Genomic DNA, 16,987 nt, shown 5'->3' on the forward strand with positions numbered 1-16,987 from the left:
TGTCCTGCTACCTTGGCCCGGTCTTTGCCATATCGCTTAGGTGGATCATATTCGTAGTTCTCACACATAAAGAACCGCATGCCGTAGTCATCTTCTAAAACCTCAGATTGTATGAACTTGCATAACGAACCGCAGAAGCACATTGGCACATCAATTACTTTGGGTACGGTGGCTTTACACTTGCTCCACGGAATGTAGGTTGATCCTGACGAAGACATTGGCGCTATAGTGTGGTGCGCCAAATAACAAACCATAATTTAAGCAATGCACATATCGTATACCAAATCGATGCGTGAAAATATAGGTACTATTATAATTCTATTGTCTTATACTGCAATATCAATAAGGTACTATCATAATTCTATTCTAATGTATAATTATTTTATTTGAAAAAGTCTGTAATAGTACTCAAATTGTAATACTAAACCAGTGTTCTAAAGCACCAAATCTAATTCAGCTAATCTGCTAATTAAATTAAATTGTTATACAATATCAACGAATTTATACGAAAGTTACCGGTAGATCACAAGTGCGGAATTCGGCAGAGCTTCGCCGCTTCCCTTCTTCTCACCGCTCTCTTTTTTCTGGATTTTTTTGGATTTTTTGAGGTCAAATGAGAGGAGGGAATGAGGGGGAGGCCTTATATAGGCGGCCTGACCCGGTCGCCCGTGGGGGGGGGGGGGCGACAGGCCCCCCCCTGTCGCCCGCAGGAGGGGCGACCGGCCCCCTGGCGGGCCCACTGGCCTGTCGCCCCTGGGGTGGGCGACAGGGGCCTGTCGCCCGTTGGGGGGCGACAGGCCCCCCCTTTTTTTTTCTCCAAGGACTTCGTTGCAAATTTGAAGAAAAAAAATTACATTTGAGCCCTGTCGCCCCCCATAGGGCGACCGGGGTATATTTTTGAAATTTTCCAAAACAGACATATATTTTTGAAATTTTAATTTTTTTTAAATATAAAAAAGAAAAAACCGCTTTTCTTTCGTTCGGAAACCAACCAACGGCCTGCGCCGCCCGCCGCTCTCGGCCTGCTATCCTAGCTAGTTGAGAGCACGTTCTTGTGGAAGATGCATGATCTGCACAGCAATGAAGCAAGCACTGAAGATGGTGTGTGGCTTACTCCTGACGGGACAGAAAACATCCTTTCTGTGAAGCTACAACAACATGCGATGCACTGGCAGATGAAATACGATTGGTACGTAGTTTTTCTTTGCATGATGTTATATAAAGTGTTATTCCAAGTCCTAATTTCGTTGCTTTAGCTGTCCGAACCCTTCAAAGTTTTTGAATTTGACTTTTGGAAACGACCAGATAGTCATCGTGAAACAAAGCTTGAGATAAAAGCAACTGCTTATGGGCATGCTCATGCTATTATTTCATGGTAACCACAAAGTCTTGTCTCTCTACTCCTTAAATTTCTCTGATTTTTTTGGTCTTCTGTTGCAGGTGGGTGCTTCAACTGGATTCTGCTGGATCAGTCTTTTACTCAACGGCTCCTAGATGGGTGGGACAATCGAGTGGTGTGGATCTACCACAATGTGTCAATGGTTCGTAAAGCAATTGTGATTCTCACTTTATGCGACATTTCTTGTTCTGAATTTATTAAATGGAATTCCCTTGATTGATTCTTATACTTGGCATGCCTTGGCCAACATATAATCTATTGTTTCTTGGATGTTTAACTTTCATCAGCACAACTCCAACACAGTGCTGAAATGTAGCACAGGCTCACAGCACTATGCCTCAATTTTTGGAAAAAGCACCATGTCACTTGTCTGCATGGTAGTACACTTGTATTCCAAATTGTACAAATGCAACAACCTAGCATCTTGCAAAAGCAATAAGTGACTTTCGTATATGATGTTTTTTTTTGTTAGATTACACATATTACACCACATATTCTTCCTCAGTTCTCATTCAATTCTTTTATGTAGAAATACATTTTTGAAGTTGACTGTTGAATTGGTATTTATCTGTCTAGAAGTGGAATAGAGTAACCTGGTTGAAGGGTAATAATATTGGGGGTCCTTTGAATGTTTTAAGTATCTTTACACCATTTATCCCTTATCTCAGTTGCTAGGCATGGAGGATTGGTGTGATCATGGAAGCAGTGTGTTTGGTTTATACAAGGGACAGGGGCTCCTGCTACGAAACATCAAATTCTTGCCTTGATAGCTAGTCATGACAAAACTAGTATCTCATATCACTTGAATATGAATGATGAAGTAAGCAGTACAAGCCCCAAAGGTGACCATCTAACATTGTTGCCAGAAAGGATAGCACTTTATGGTGATAAAGCTTGGAGATCAGCATTGATAGGTGCAGTTAGAAATGCTGTAAGTACCCCATGCTTGCTTGGGTATAATTATGTTGTTATCCAACTAGGATATATTCGGATATCCTAATATTCAAAAACTTGCACAACCTTCCAATTCGTGCTACATTTTTCTCATTTTAACAATACAGAATCAACTTGGTCAACTCTGTGAAGGATAGACTATTTGTAGCTGTCCTATCATGTACATCTCCTCACCTTAACGGTATCATGTTTAACGGTTTTTCTGCCCAGATGAGTGGAAGGTCTTCTCCAACCTGCATTGTGGCTGATGATAGTGTGCTACTGGCTCTCATAGTTTCTTCTCTGTTACCATCTTCAAAAGTTATTACGATGTTTCCTGGTCTTAGGGACAAGGGTTTCAACTATCTTCGAGCTGTTGCAGATGCAAATAATTTTTCCATGGACCGGATTAAAGTCATTGGTAAAAAAGCCTCATCCCTTTCTATGAATGACTTGAAAGATGAAAAGGTAAAGGCTATAGGTCCTATGTTTCTCATCTCATTTAATTCCGAGATTCATATTATAGTGTTTATGATTAATGAGTGACTTTTGATACTTTATCACTAGATTAATCTAGTAGTAGGGGAACCTTTCTACCATGGAAATGAAGGGATGCTGCCATGGCAAAATCTGCGTTTCTGGTTCGTAAATACTTTAAACCCTATTAATCATTGCCCACCAAATCAAGCTTCGTCCCATAACTAAGGGCTACCGGTTCTTATTTTCACTACCGGTTCTTATTTTCACTTTTGGTCCATGTTTGGCTGGAAGTAGTGGTCTAAGTCCCACACGGTTAGTTATAGTTGCATGTACAGACCTTGGAGAATCACCGATACTAGGGGTGCAAATTGATGACCTTTAGGTGCACCTCCAACCCTCTTTAGTTCAAAATTTTGTACTAATTATCCAAATTGAGATCTCATTTTGAAGAATTAGTACAAAATTTTGAACTAGAGTGGGTTGGAGGGGCACCTAAGGGTCACCAATTGACACCCCTAACTGATACCAGCTGGGTTAACTGTTTTGGAAGAAGAAAGGACAAAAGTTTGAGACCTGGTATGCGCTGGATGAAGTCAGGGTGTTCCGCTTTGTAGAGTTTCACTAACCCATATTGACGAGATTTGTCGAGAAACAAATTTATTTCACTAATATGGATTTTTCCTGTTAATGGGCACTTGAAGCTTCTTATTTTATCCGGAACTCATTTTTGTGTTGTTAATTGTAACTAGTTTTGAAGAATCATGTTTTTCTGACTCTAGGAATGAAAGAACTCTGCTTGATCCATTGCTATCTGAGGATGCATTCATCATGCCTTGTAAAGGAATATTAAGGTTATGTGCCATGTCACTTCCGGTTAGTCCATCATATATTCACCTCTTTTGTTTCTCTCTCAGCCCTATTATTTTCACTTGGGCAAGTAGTTTTTAGTTTTATTTTCTCTGATAACTGTTCTACTGTAGGATTTGTGGAGAAGCCGTTGCAGCCTTAAAGATGTTGAGGGCTTTGATCACTCGGTTGCTAATGATACTTTTGGAGCCTGTGGTGATCTGCCTGGAGAGCAACAAGGCCCTTGCCTGCCATATTACGTGTGGCAATGCGGTTATACCAAGGTGACATCACTGCCACATTTTAACCACACAACAAATATCGTTTCATTGAAAAGCAACTGATGTCTGATGCTCTGTCATTTTTTCCAGAAATTAAGTAAAGTCTACTCTCTCGTGGACTTTAACTTTTCTGAGCCTATTCACTCTTGCTTTGGCAAGACAAAGGTACCATTTTAACCTTTTCTGGAAAAAGTATATCATGATACCATAATAAGTTACTTTAAATTTGCAAAATCTGAATACTAGCCTGAGTGATTCTGGCTGAATTGGTGAATATTGAGAAAATTGAGTGTAGGAGATTTCAGACCCCGATGCAAACAGTCCGTTTGATGAGTTTTGGGTGCGATTCTGCTGTAACAATTTTGTATATAAAAAGTTGCACTGTTAGTAGTGAAACCAGGATTGATACATAATAAGCAGATCACAGAATACCAAACCTCAAAGCACTACGATTAGTAGAGTAGTGGACAGAGCATGGAGGCAAAATTTTTATGAACAAGTTAATCATACACTGCGATGCAGCTTTGGTCACTTGGCTGAAATGCTGTGTAGTTTTCTACTTCCCTGCTGTTTTTTTCTCCCATTCAGTGAACTCCTTCATTCAAACCACCTTGCAGATCAAGTTTGCCCATGATGGAATATGCCATGGTTTCGCAGTTTGGATTGACTGGGTACTTGACGAGAAAAATCCGATTGTGATAAGCACTGGACCAGGTAAAGATTATGCAGCACATCCATATGGTACCGTTTATTGATATCTATTTAATATAACCTGCAGGCCCGTCCCCAAGGGCGTGCAACCGGTGCACCTGCACAGGGCCCCCAAAAATGTGGGCCCCCCAAATTAAACTATGTGCTAACTACTAGTGCTATTTCTCAAAAAAAACTACTAGTGCTAGTACTCTACAACCTTAGCATTTGATAACTTTCCTTCCTCTTCCTAAATCTCTTCCAATTTTTCCTGCAGCATACAAACAATCTGCTTTAGATCAACAGCCGTGCGCCTAATTCTCCTCCCCTAATTAATCCCTGAGTTCACCCATAGAAGATCACCTGGACCTGTGGACCATAAATCGCCACCAATCCAATCTAGCATTTTTTTTTGTGTGCGTGTGTATGCGCGTGAGCTCTATGCATAGTCTTCCTCTATTTTTTTGTTTCTTACGTCTTGGTCCAACATCTCATTTAATCCAAAGGGATCAGATTGTATTAGATCGGGCCCATCAAGAGCAATAGCATCCCAGGGCCTCCGTACTAGTACAGAATGGATATGACTGTAAATTATGGTTTTCTTGTTGAAATGGCCATGTTAATTTGACCTTTTTTATACTTTTCACCAGTATTTAATTAGTCGCATTAGGAAATATTACTCCAGAAAAAAGAGTAAAAATAAGAAAATAGTAGAGGAGCGGACTAAATCTCAGAAAGGAGCTGTAGGTTTATTATTAAAGAATCTTCATCTCACTCCAAAATTTAGATTTTGAGATTCTTTTAGCTTAAAAAATAGCCTATCTAACATAAGACGTTGAACAAATGGATTCAATTAAGCAACATACACAATCATTATATTAAACTATTTGATTGAAGTGGCTATAAAATAAACCTTAGTTATATTATTTCTATAGTTAGGGCCTAAATTGAAATTTGGCACAGGGCCCATATATTTTGCGGGACGGCCCTGATAACCTGGGATTAACAACGAAATCTGATGCCCTCCTGCTATTTTGCGTGTGGATTTTGAGCTCAGAGAGCAGATACTGGAAGCAAGGAGTGCAGCTGCTTAGCAGGCCTGTGCAAGTGAATCCAGTGAGTTCAGTGATGCATGTTGAGGCGCATTTCGATCCTGGCACGGCGGAGCTCGTGTTTAAATCCATGGTATCGTGATGTGATCATGTGGTGCAAATTCTATGTGTGACCAACCAAGCTCTTGCATGTGTAGAACTTTGGTAGTAGAGCTTTGCTCGTTTGGTTTTGTTGGTCAGCAGCTCCTGATGTGGGTTACGTTCCCTGTGATTACAGGGACCTTGATCAGATCTGCTACAATACTGTGTGTGCTTAGTATGTGGGCAGGGCTAATAAGGTGGTTGAGCTCTATCTGAATCATCACAGGGCACTGTAATCACAGGGCAGTACAATGACTGTAATATACCCAAGAATCATCACAGTCAACCATTCGGCGACGTAGGCTTTGTATTCGAGGAGCACCCAAGGGATCTCTTCTTCATCATCGCCGCGCGCCTGTGTCGAGGAGGGCAGGCGGATGCAAGCTCGCTTTCATCAATTTCATCAGGTGCATGGGGAAAGACATGGCGACTGGATCTCTCTCTCTCTCTCTCTCTCTCTCTCTCTCTCTCTCTCTCTCTCTCTCTCTCTCTCTCTCTCTCTCTCTCTCTCTCTCTCTCTCTCTGGGTGTTTTGTGCTTTAATTTGTGTTTGGAGGATGAATCGACTCGACGCCTCCACGCACCAAATATATATGAGTACATCCATCGAGGAAGACGAAACCGATCAGGAGAGAGGACCGCCGGCGTTTCAAACTCCAATATACCCAAGAATCATCAACAGAGCTTTTCTTGTCTCTCCATAACCAACAAAATTGGCTGATTCAAACAAGCTGCAACACAAAATAAGCTGAAACGCCACTTATAGGAAAAATGCTGCAACACAAAATAACCATATATCGATAAAATACAACTTCTCTAAATTAACGTACATAACACGATTATTTATTTAGCTTGCTAGCCACATATAGGGCCTTATTCATCAAAGTTTTCCCAAGCATCCAGCCTAACAATGAATCATGGTTCTAATTCAAGTGTTTATATAGAAAACAAAAAGACAAAAAAGAGGAGGTGTTGTCAGCCTTTCTACAACTTGCTTGCTACCTGAACCTACATCTCTCCTTGATACATTTTGCATCTGGCGAACGAGTGAACTATCTGTACAGGTACAGCGGCATCCACATGCTTCTCCTGTAAAAATCGAAAAGGGACGCCACTCTTTTTTTTTCTCCTTTCCTTTCCTTTCTAGACACCACAGCTATTATAAGTTACAAAACGAACAAAAGGGTTAAAGCTGAGACATTTCACGGTGAAAGCTGTGCCACCTCCTGTCAAATATCAGAGCTCCACCTCGTGCAGATCCTCACCCAAACCATTGAACTGCAGCGATGAGTTGCTGCTGGAACGGCTGTGCGGTGGCCTCTTTCCAGGCATCATTGGTGGCGGCATGGTCTGTCCTTCGGGTGATCTGGAAACAGCAGTGCCGCTCAAATGCTCCGGGTACGCTCCACTCCATGACGACGCTCTTGACCTCGACATCGAGCTGCCAGCGCTGTCTGCGGGGGGCACGATGTTGTCCATACTTGGGTACCGCTGAATGTTGTCCCCACTTGGGTACCGCTGAATGGTTGACTGCATGGGTACTGGTGGTGCCAATGAACTGAATGCTGCTGCCTCCACCGCTGGTGAGGATGAGGGTTCAGCCTGTTGAGTGGTTTCACTGTGGGCATCCATTGTTGCATCAGCAGCTGCCTGTTCTGAAGCAGCAGCAGCAGCAGCAGCAGGAGTTGGCACAAAGAATTTTGCACCCGACAGCGAACTCATTGATGGAGCAGCTGGTTTGCTATACATTGTTGCTGCACCAAAAGCATTTGCACCACCACCACCACCCTTGTTGAAAGTGTCAACATACCTAGACAAAGAAGAAAATGTCACACCCAGCTGATACAGAAAGAAATTAGAAAAAATAACTAAGCAAATCACCTTGATCTTACACCCATCCTTCCCCGTGCTGAGAATTGGTTCTGGGTGGGTGGCATCGGTGGCATCCCAGAACTAGGCTCCGAAGGGTTCAAAGCTTTAGCTTCTGCAAATCCATTAGCAGTATAACCTCCAACAACCGGGGGACCATTCAATTTCGACTCTGGAATACTGTTCTGGAATGAGGATTTTGTAGGAGGCGGGGGGAGTGGAGGCTCCTCGGCAGGGACCTCAGCACCTTCTTCCACCCACCGCTTCAGCTTCTCATCATAGTAGAACTTGTTCTGTTCCCCTAACTTTGCCTTCAGATCCATAAGGAGATTAAGAATGTTACTAAGGTAGAAAGTAGCTAAGGATAAAATAGTGTACTTAATGTGCACCCAAGTACCTGACGATGAGATTTTGAAACAAGCCCCACTGTCTTCTGCACCAACCATCCGAAACGAGAACTTCCGGAACCTGATGTGCTTTGTGTCTTACTTGACCCAGCAGCCTGCTAAAATTTCAAATATAGGTAAAACATGATTCAGAAAATCGTCAGACAAAATAGCAGACGGGAAATACCTTTTGTGGGGTTTTGCCAAAGTCTGGCTCAGAAATACTTCTGTTATGTGCAACTTCCCTGCCAGGGCCGCAATTTCCTGCCATCTCGCTCATAGACTGCTCAGAAGCAGAAGACATTAGAGGTGACATGGACATTACTGACTGGTTATTTGCAACTTTTGTATCCGGAGGAGAATAGACATCTCTTTCATTTGCGCCGCCCGGTGGCAGTGGCGGCATTGGTGCAGATTGTGTACCCATCATTCGGGACAAAGATTTATCAAGTGATGTGAAAAGCTTCCCAACAATCATTCCAGGGGCCAGATTTGTCGCATATCCACCCTAAATAGCAGCATATTGACTATCAGCGAAATGAAAAGAAATGCTCTACGAAAAAAACAATAACAGCAGTATGCCGTACCTGTTGATAGGTGCGTATTCGCTCCTCCAGGGTTGAAAACAATTGTTTCCATGCTTCTAGTTCAGGTGTGCGGCCAGAGGCCTTCAGCACCTTCAGAGATGCTTGACAATACCTTAACAAGGTAATTCAATGTCAACTAGGAAATGAGGAAAAATACTGAAATGATAATTCAACAACCTACCTTAGCGAATCAGAAACCTTCCCAATCTCCGCAAGCATATATGCATATATCAGCTTGTACGGTTGAAATGGCAAGAGTATATACTGAGAATTACCAAGAACCTTTGCATATTCATACACTTCTGTTCTCTGTTCATTCAATAGGAATTTGATCAGGGGCCGAAAAAAATTTGCACTGCATGTCCCAAGAATTTGAACTTGAAGATGCAGCAATGTTCACATCTCATTACATAACGCATATGCCACAATAATATCAAGCAAATTCATTTGTATATATGATATTTTCCTAATGTACTCTAAATTAACTTCAGCAAAGCATGATGGTAAATGTACCACAGCATAGCACCCTCAATCAGAACCTAACACTAACACTAGCAGCAGAAGACAAAGAAGAAGACAATCTTGTAAACCAGGAAAAACAAACAGTGCAGATTTGTATTGACCTGGATGGCTTCAGGGCTGGCAAATGTGCGTGGACACCTCAGATGGTCTGCGCCAATGAGGCACATCCTTGCACTTTCAGAGTACGAATCAATATTTAGTTCAGCAACTAAATAGCAAGAGTGGGCTGATGCAACCTGCATAAATAAAAGGTGCATTAGACTCAACCATAAAATTGAAACAGGTATATTCGTCACATAAGGATTCGAACCTCGTTCTTCTCTTTCCAAAGGCAATCACCAAGGTGGGTAATTACAAGGTCATCACCTTTGGTTCTGTTTGCTGTTATAATAGCCAAATTCTCTTGCCAGTCATCCAGCATACCCTTAGGCGCAACCTGTCCGAAATTGGAAAGTGAGTTTCAGATATTACAAATATTACAATTAAGAAAAAAGGCATGTATGATGAGATCTCATAAAATCCAAGAATCATTTAACGTAGTTTTAGATGACAGCACATAGTATAATACAAGATTAAATTACATGAAAGGCTGCTTTAAGTAACACATGATGACATCAAAAAGAAGAAAGTAGATGCCATTGATGATAAATTTATTTCCCATCGAGACAGTTATCATTGCACTTAAAACACTATTTCAAGTACAGTAACTCCATTCACAAACATATGAGCAAACCTCTCCAACTTTGACCAGTAATTTTGAAAGAACTATTTGGGTTAGTCATATTTAGAAATTAACATTGGATTTGTCATAAAAAAAATACTTTCATGATATAGCAGCTTTTACAATCTTAAAAAAACATATAAATAATACTGGTCAAAGTTGCATATTGGAAACCATGTTGGTGTACAAAAAGGATATGTACGAACGTGGGAGCGCATGTTACCTCTACAGGCTGGTGGGGTGTATACAAAGAACCACTGTTGATCGGGTTCTCAGAACTGAAAACATCTGCAGGTTGTCCAGCAATAAGAAGGCACAATGTCCTCAACGGTGACCCAGACACAAAATGGCAGTGAGCCATTTTCTTCACAGTATCCGCATAAAACTGCATCATGAGGTAGTAAAGCAATAAGAAATCACTCAGGGAAAGGAAACCGTCATGCCATCCAAGTATCCAACTAATCTAGAGACTGCAAGTTTTGATTCTGAAGCAGACCTTATCACCCAGTTGTAAAGCAAGGATCAATGCAGGTCCCCAAAGTTGACCTTCCTGTGCATACTGAAGGGCCTCTTTCCTTCTACCAGAAACCAGGAGATTTTGAACCTCCTGAGCAGTAGCCTGCAAAAGGGTATTTTCATAAACAAAGGAACGCATTGTAATATTTATCGCAGCGCAGACAGAGAAATAATAATTACCTGAATCTGGCTTTCCGAGGGAAGATTTCTCATGCAATGGACTCCATACCCTTTCATATTAGCACTGCTCTTACAAGATGAGAAAAGTTTTGTAACTGCCATATCTGGGCCATCTATACCCTGTTACAAATAGTTCACACAAAATAAGTATTGGATACAAAAATTAAAATAGCAGCCACAATAGAGTTAAGAATCCTGTTGAAAACAGCCCTTCTTAGCACATGATTCATCTGGCTGAATTAATAACAGAATGAACACAATAATACATTTTTTATGTTTCTTAGATCAGAATACATATACATGGAGACTATATGACTTAATTTGCATACATGGGCATTAACGAACTCATTAATCATCTTCCAACATATTTCTTTGTTTCATTATCATGTCTACAATTTCCATTAATAAGTGAAAACTTGATCACCTCTATCAGCGCAATTGACAAAACAACACACAAAGCGCCTTAAAAGTATATCTCTTAGGTGGCCAAAAGTTGAGCTTTAGCATCAAAAGATTGTGTTATTCAAGCATACATAATAATGATTTAAGATTGGACTAAAAAGGAGACCCAAAAGGAGTAAAGATAAAAACCATAGAGTAAATTTTCAACTATACAAGAATGATAATTTTTAAAATATTAATACTGAACAAATCCATTACTAAACATGTCTCCTTACAAATTATCAGAAACCAGATTATATTTAACATATGATCTTAGATAAAACAAAGACTTACTAGGACGACATCATGATAGTGGTGTCTGCTATATGTTTTGCTTATTGGAAGATTTGTAATAAAGTGACAAGTGACGCTCAAACAAAAATATGAATTCTTGCGAACAGGATCATAAGTGCAATATAATCAAGCAAGACAGGTAGAGAATACCTCCTGTGATGGATCAGACCCAAAGGGTGCACGGAGTTTTCCATAGTGTTGACACAGTATTTTCAACAACGAAATAAGCACCTTCTGGACATCCCCTCCCTGGAATGCCGTAAGAGAAGATTCATATACTCCAATCATATCATCAAGCCATTTATTCACGTCCTTTGATGCAGCACTACCACCAACAAGAGGGCCAGGAATAGGTTGACGACAAAGAGCATGGAAGTAGCTAAGTGCACTGCCGTTAGCCATGCTTTGATTGTCAATTTTATCAGCGACAATTTCTGGAATATTAAGAACTGACACTGTGCGACCAGAATTGCCCTAAGATTGCAGCAATGAAAGTTATTAGTCACTACTCATTACAAAACGAATATTACAAAGAAATAATCTTATTGTACCTGATTTCCGCTGTCAAAGTTTGCGGTCATGGAGCTGCTCTCTCTCAAAACTAATAGCTTCCCCCCAAATCCAAAGGTGACCACAGCATGTGGTGGGCGTCCAGCTGATGATCTCTGCTCATGTGGTGAGAAACCAAACTGTTGGGTTGGACCATTTGTACCAATCTGTTGCTGCTGAGCAAAGTCCATTGCGGTCTGAGTACCCCAATAGTTGTCGGGCACATACGTATGTGCAGAGGAGACAGCATGTGTTTGTGTCTTGTACATGCTCTCTTTTGGAACAAAGTCTTTTGGACCATTTGAATTACCATACCCAACCCTTGTTGAAGGTTCATGTGCCATGTGGCCAGCCTGGTGATCAATAGGAGGCTGTAATTCCTTGTGACCAGTCTGGAAACCTGTTGAAGATGCAAACCCTTTGTACCCAACCTCCTGACTTGTAGAATGCTCAGAACCCTTGTACGAACTGTGGTTCCCTCTGAATCCCTCATAAGTAGCATGATTGCCCTCACTACCAGTGTGTTGGCCTGTAGAAGGCACAAATGTGTCCGCATGAGGCTTATAATTTATAGATGACTGCAATGACTCAGAATTGGCCTGCCGCCCAATCTGATTCTCAGCCTGCTGATTGGAACTATAGGAACAACCCAACAAGCTATTACCTCCCAAAACATCAGGTTGCATAGTGTTACCCAATGAATCCGGTTGCCACTGGCTCTGCTTGCTGAAGCTACTTGCATAAGAATCGTCGGTGTACTGAGCTACACTATAACCAGCCCCTGCGAACCCATCTGAGGCTGCTGGAGAAGTTGCAGCTTGCGCAACACTTTGTTGGTATGACTCGAGTGATTGCCACTGCTGAGTGTTTGTATCAAAGTACCACCCTGGGTATTCTGCATAGAATAACATGTTTGGTGGGTATTCTACAGGCGCAGCACTGCTCCTAGACTGGCCCCAGCTCGCGGCATTGCCACTGCTCTCCTCTGCAATGGTCTCAAGTACTGCATGCGAGGTGTTTTGCAGGTACGAAGCACTAAATTGCTGCTGATGCTGCTGAACATTATCACTCTCAAGGACTGCCACAGCACCAGTATTATCAGCAGCATAACTCTGTGCACCGGGAGTATCAACCTGATACCACTGTTGCGTAACCACATCGTACTTCCATCCAGGGTAGAGGCTCTCGAGATATTTGGGATCAGTGGAGTCCAATTGTGCATCGGTGCTCTGAACGCCATATCCCGCAGCACTTGCACTGGAATTGGCATCGTTATCCATTCCCCCTGAGAAGCTGTAACCCACCACTCCAGCACTAATGGTGGCATTGTTATCCACTCCTGCAGAGAAGCTGTGATCTAGTGTTGTAACATTGCTGGTACCTACCATGGATGCTTGGACACCCTGATTGCCAGGCACAGTAGCCCCAAAGAAGTCATCCTCTGTTCCTTCTGGCAGAAGGTCCCCAAACGGATCTGCTCCGCCAGCACTGGTGTTGGCACCAAAGTCGTTCCACTGCACCTGCTTGATGGCGGTGTGGATGCCCTTCTCCAACCCCATGGACCCACCATCTGGCGCTGTGACAGCCTTGTCAGCACTGGCGGGCATTTTCTGGAGTTCAGTCTTGGTATCAGGATGCAGCACCGCAGACCCCACCTCAACTGCCTCATTATCAGCCTCAGGATGATGCGCCACCACAGGCTCCACCTGTGGACACACCAGTGTGGGATCATTCCCCACCTCATCCTTATGTGGCGCCACCAAAGGTTCATTATCAGCCTCAGTCTCAGAAGGCGCTGCCGAGGGCACAAACTCAGGCTTCGGCTCAGAAGTCGCTTCCGTGAGTTCATGTCCAGCCTCTGCATGCGAATTGTTTTGCTGTTGCTGCTGCTGAACATTATCACTCCCAACAACTGCCACAGCACTAGTAGCTTCAGCAGCAATATGCTGTGCGCTGCCAGTGTCTACCTGATACCACTGCTGTGTGGCATCGTTGTACTTCCATCCAGGATAGAGGCTCTCTAGGTATCTGGGGTCAGCGGATTCCAATTGCGCATCGGTGCTGTAACGCCCATATCCTGCAGCAGCTGTGATTGAATCGAACTGGGAACTGTCATTGCTATCCATCCCACCATAGAAGCTGTGATCTGGTGCACTGGCATTGGTGGTACCTAGAAGTGATGCATGGCCACCCATAGGCTCCAGTTGTGGATGCGCCGGTATGGGCTCATGGTCCACATCCTCCTTATGTGGCGCCGGCATAGGCTGATCATCAGCCTCAGGCACAAGCTTGGGTTGAGGAGTTATCTCTGTGGATCCATTCGCGGCCTCTGCATGTGAATTGTTTTGCTGCTGCTGCTGAACATTATCACTCCCAAGGACTGCTGCAGCACTGGTTGTTTCAGCAGTAATATGTTGTGCGCTGAGAGTGTCTACCTGATACCACTGCTGTGTGGCGTCATCATACTTCCACCCAGGGTAGAGGCTCTCAAGATATCTGGGGTCAGCGGATTCCAATTGAAAGTTGGTGGTTTGATCGCCATATACCGCAGCACCAGTGGTGGAGTTCAACTGAGAATTTGTATTGTTATTGTCCGTTCGCCCATAGAAGCTGTAATCTGTCTGCCCATCAGCGGCGGTGGCATTGTTATCCGCTCCAGCGGAGAAGCTGTGATCTGGTGCACTGGCATTGCTGGCACCTAGAAGTGATTCCTGGCCGCCCTGATTCCCGGCAGCAGTACCCCCGAAGAAAGAGTTTTCCACTCCACCTGGCGGGAGGTCTCCGAACGGATCTGCCCCGGCGGCCCCGGTGCTGGCACCAAAATCGTTCCACTGCACCTGCTTGAGGGCGGGGGTGGCATGGGCGCCCTTGTTCGGGGCCAAGGAAGGCTCGTCGGCCGCAGCCCCAGGCGGTGCGACGGCAGGCTGCTGAGCCGCGGCGCCAGGTGGTGCGACGGCAGGTTCCGCCTCCGCCACCGGCTCCGTAAGAGGGTCGGGATTCGGCGGCGTGGGGTGATGCTCCGGCTCCTCCGCCAGTGGCGCCGGCGCGGGTTGATTATCGGGTGGGCCCGCGTCGGATTGGTCGTCCAGGGTGAGTGCGGCGAGGTCCCCCGCGGAGGCCTCGGCGGCGGCCGCGGCTAGGCGAGGGCGATCGTCGTCGCCGTCGTCGTCGGAATTGACTAGGTTGTCGAAGAAGTCCTCGGTGGTGTCGTCGAAGTCTGCAGCCATGGCGGAATTAGGGTTTGTTTGGATCTGGGGTGCGGGGAGATTTTGGGGCGGGGCGGGGCGGGGGCGCCGCGCCCTTGGACTTGGTGGTGGTCTGGTGGACTTGCGCTGCAGGGGAACGAGATGGAGTCGGAGTCGGAGGCGAGGAGGCGCGTGCCGCGTGCCGCGTGCGATGGCGATGGCGATTTGACGTCACGCTCTCTTCTTCATTCCTCGACTCCCTCTTTTTTTTCCCATTTGATTACCATTTTTCTTTGCTCCCCTGGATTGTAATGCTACTGGAAGTCAGGATGACATCACACAAAACCATATTTTTCCACTTGTCCACTAACTTCTATGATATGACTATGATGGTTTCATTATTTTTCAAAAAAATGAAGCCGTGTTTAGATAAAATAAAATTCAAAATTTTTATAGATCGCCTGCATGGTGTACTAATATAGTCGAAAAATAAATCGCATTATACAAATAGACTGTAAATCGCGAGACGAATCTAATGAGCCTAATTAGGACGTGATTAGACACTAAATTGCTACAGTAAACATATGCTAATGATTGATTAATTAGGCTCATTAGATTCGTCTCGTAGTTTACAGACGAGATCTATAATTAGTTTTGTGATTAGTCTACATTTAATACTTCAAATGTTGAAAGATTCTCTTCCAAAATCCCAAAATCCAAAGTGAACTAAACACACTCTAAATATGATGATTTATATACACACACAGACACACACACTAATTCCATGTACATTTACTCATAAAAATTGCAAGCTTTTTGTTTAGATTGCTATGGATATAGAAGTAGAGAAAAATTGTTTTCCTTTTACGCGCCAAAAGAGCTTTTACTGTCTTCTTTTGTGGTTAGGGGTGGTAAACAACCTTAAAATTTAACTTAGAATATCTAAGAACCGACCTCTAATCCTATGCAATTTTAGGCTAAAAATTTATAAATGTTAAATTGGATTATGAAGAGATCACTAGGGTCATTCTATTACCACCCTTGCGGTACACCTTTTTATCTGATAATTCACATAGAAAAACTGCTTAGCTACGCAAGTAAAAATTCCGCAATGATGAAAAAGTATAGTGTAATACCATATGTTAGGGAAGAAGTTAGGAGGTAAGTGCAAGTTTTCTGAATGTTAGAAGTCAAACAATATGATCTTGAATGTTTTTCCTAAACTGTATTTCCATGCAGACACTCTCAACTAAAAAAAACACAAAAGAAAACCTATCTACAATACAGATACGTTGTACACACTCTCAACTAAAAAAACTAAAAAAAAGCACAAAAGAAAACATATCTACAATACAGATACGTTGTACATAGAGATATTTACTAATATCATCTCGTACATATGTCAAGGAAATAATATATATATACGTACAAGAAAAAGAAAAGGAAAGAAACCTCTACAGAAATGAAATATAGTAACCTATCTACCGAAATAATGCATTCCATTATCTAGCAATATAAAGGAATTCTTCACATGTTAGTTGCTACGTGTGTTGCATATTGTACCGTATTATATATGCAAAGTGTGGAAGCTAAGGTAATGGATAACTTGATCTCTTGAGCTTGCTTACTACGGCAATGTAAGTGTATGACCACTACCTACAGTAATTTGTTATTGAGTATGGAGGCATCTAGGCGGAGAATGGTCTTCGGATAAGGTTCTTTAGAGACCTCTCTCCACCTCATACACTACATTGTTTGAAAAAAAATCCACCTCATACACTACATTGTTTGAAAAAAAAACTCTCGTCCCTATCTTCTTCCCCCTCCCTCGACCTCCGCTCCCGTCGCCCCTCCACCCCTAACACCTACCTCCCCCTCACTGGCCTCGCCTTCAACACCGGCGAGAACCACCACTT

General features: G+C 43.1%; 2 protein-coding genes across 3 annotated transcripts; one reads left to right on the forward strand and one right to left on the reverse strand.

The window, feature by feature from the left end:
- Positions 1-1,028: 1,028 nt before the first annotated feature.
- LOC120671267 (protein arginine N-methyltransferase 7-like) lies at positions 1,029-6,148 on the forward strand. Its single transcript, XM_039951555.1, has 10 exons — positions 1,029-1,375; positions 1,441-1,541; positions 2,068-2,330; positions 2,564-2,800; positions 2,900-2,973; positions 3,592-3,685; positions 3,793-3,942; positions 4,030-4,104; positions 4,557-4,653; positions 5,687-6,148. Exons 3-10 carry the CDS (start codon positions 2,208-2,210, stop codon positions 5,821-5,823), a joined length of 987 nt encoding a protein of 328 aa, XP_039807489.1. The 5' UTR covers positions 1,029-1,375; positions 1,441-1,541; positions 2,068-2,207; the 3' UTR covers positions 5,824-6,148.
- A 485-nt stretch (positions 6,149-6,633) lies between these two features.
- Positions 6,634-15,348, reverse strand: LOC120670170 (protein transport protein SEC16B homolog). Of its 2 annotated transcripts, none has more exons than XM_039950237.1 (13): positions 11,889-15,348; positions 11,488-11,811; positions 10,603-10,722; positions 10,403-10,525; positions 10,130-10,291; positions 9,496-9,621; positions 9,287-9,421; positions 8,845-8,972; positions 8,664-8,775; positions 8,264-8,584; positions 8,088-8,195; positions 7,703-8,001; positions 6,634-7,631 (listed from the first exon to the last, which is right to left on the reverse strand). In XM_039950237.1, the coding sequence occupies exons 1-13, from the start codon at positions 15,111-15,113 to the stop codon at positions 7,058-7,060; spliced, it is 5,757 nt and encodes a 1,918-aa protein (XP_039806171.1). In that variant the 5' UTR covers positions 15,114-15,348; the 3' UTR covers positions 6,634-7,057. The 2 variants fall into 2 exon arrangements, with proteins under 2 accessions (XP_039806171.1, XP_039806172.1); XM_039950238.1 differs by having other exon boundaries at positions 6,639-7,631; positions 8,088-8,192.
- Positions 15,349-16,987: the final 1,639 nt, after the last annotated feature.

The sequence above is a fragment of the Panicum virgatum genome, chromosome 4N, assembly GCF_016808335.1.
Source record: "Panicum virgatum strain AP13 chromosome 4N, P.virgatum_v5, whole genome shotgun sequence".
Classification (NCBI taxonomy): Eukaryota; Viridiplantae; Streptophyta; class Magnoliopsida; order Poales; family Poaceae; genus Panicum; species Panicum virgatum.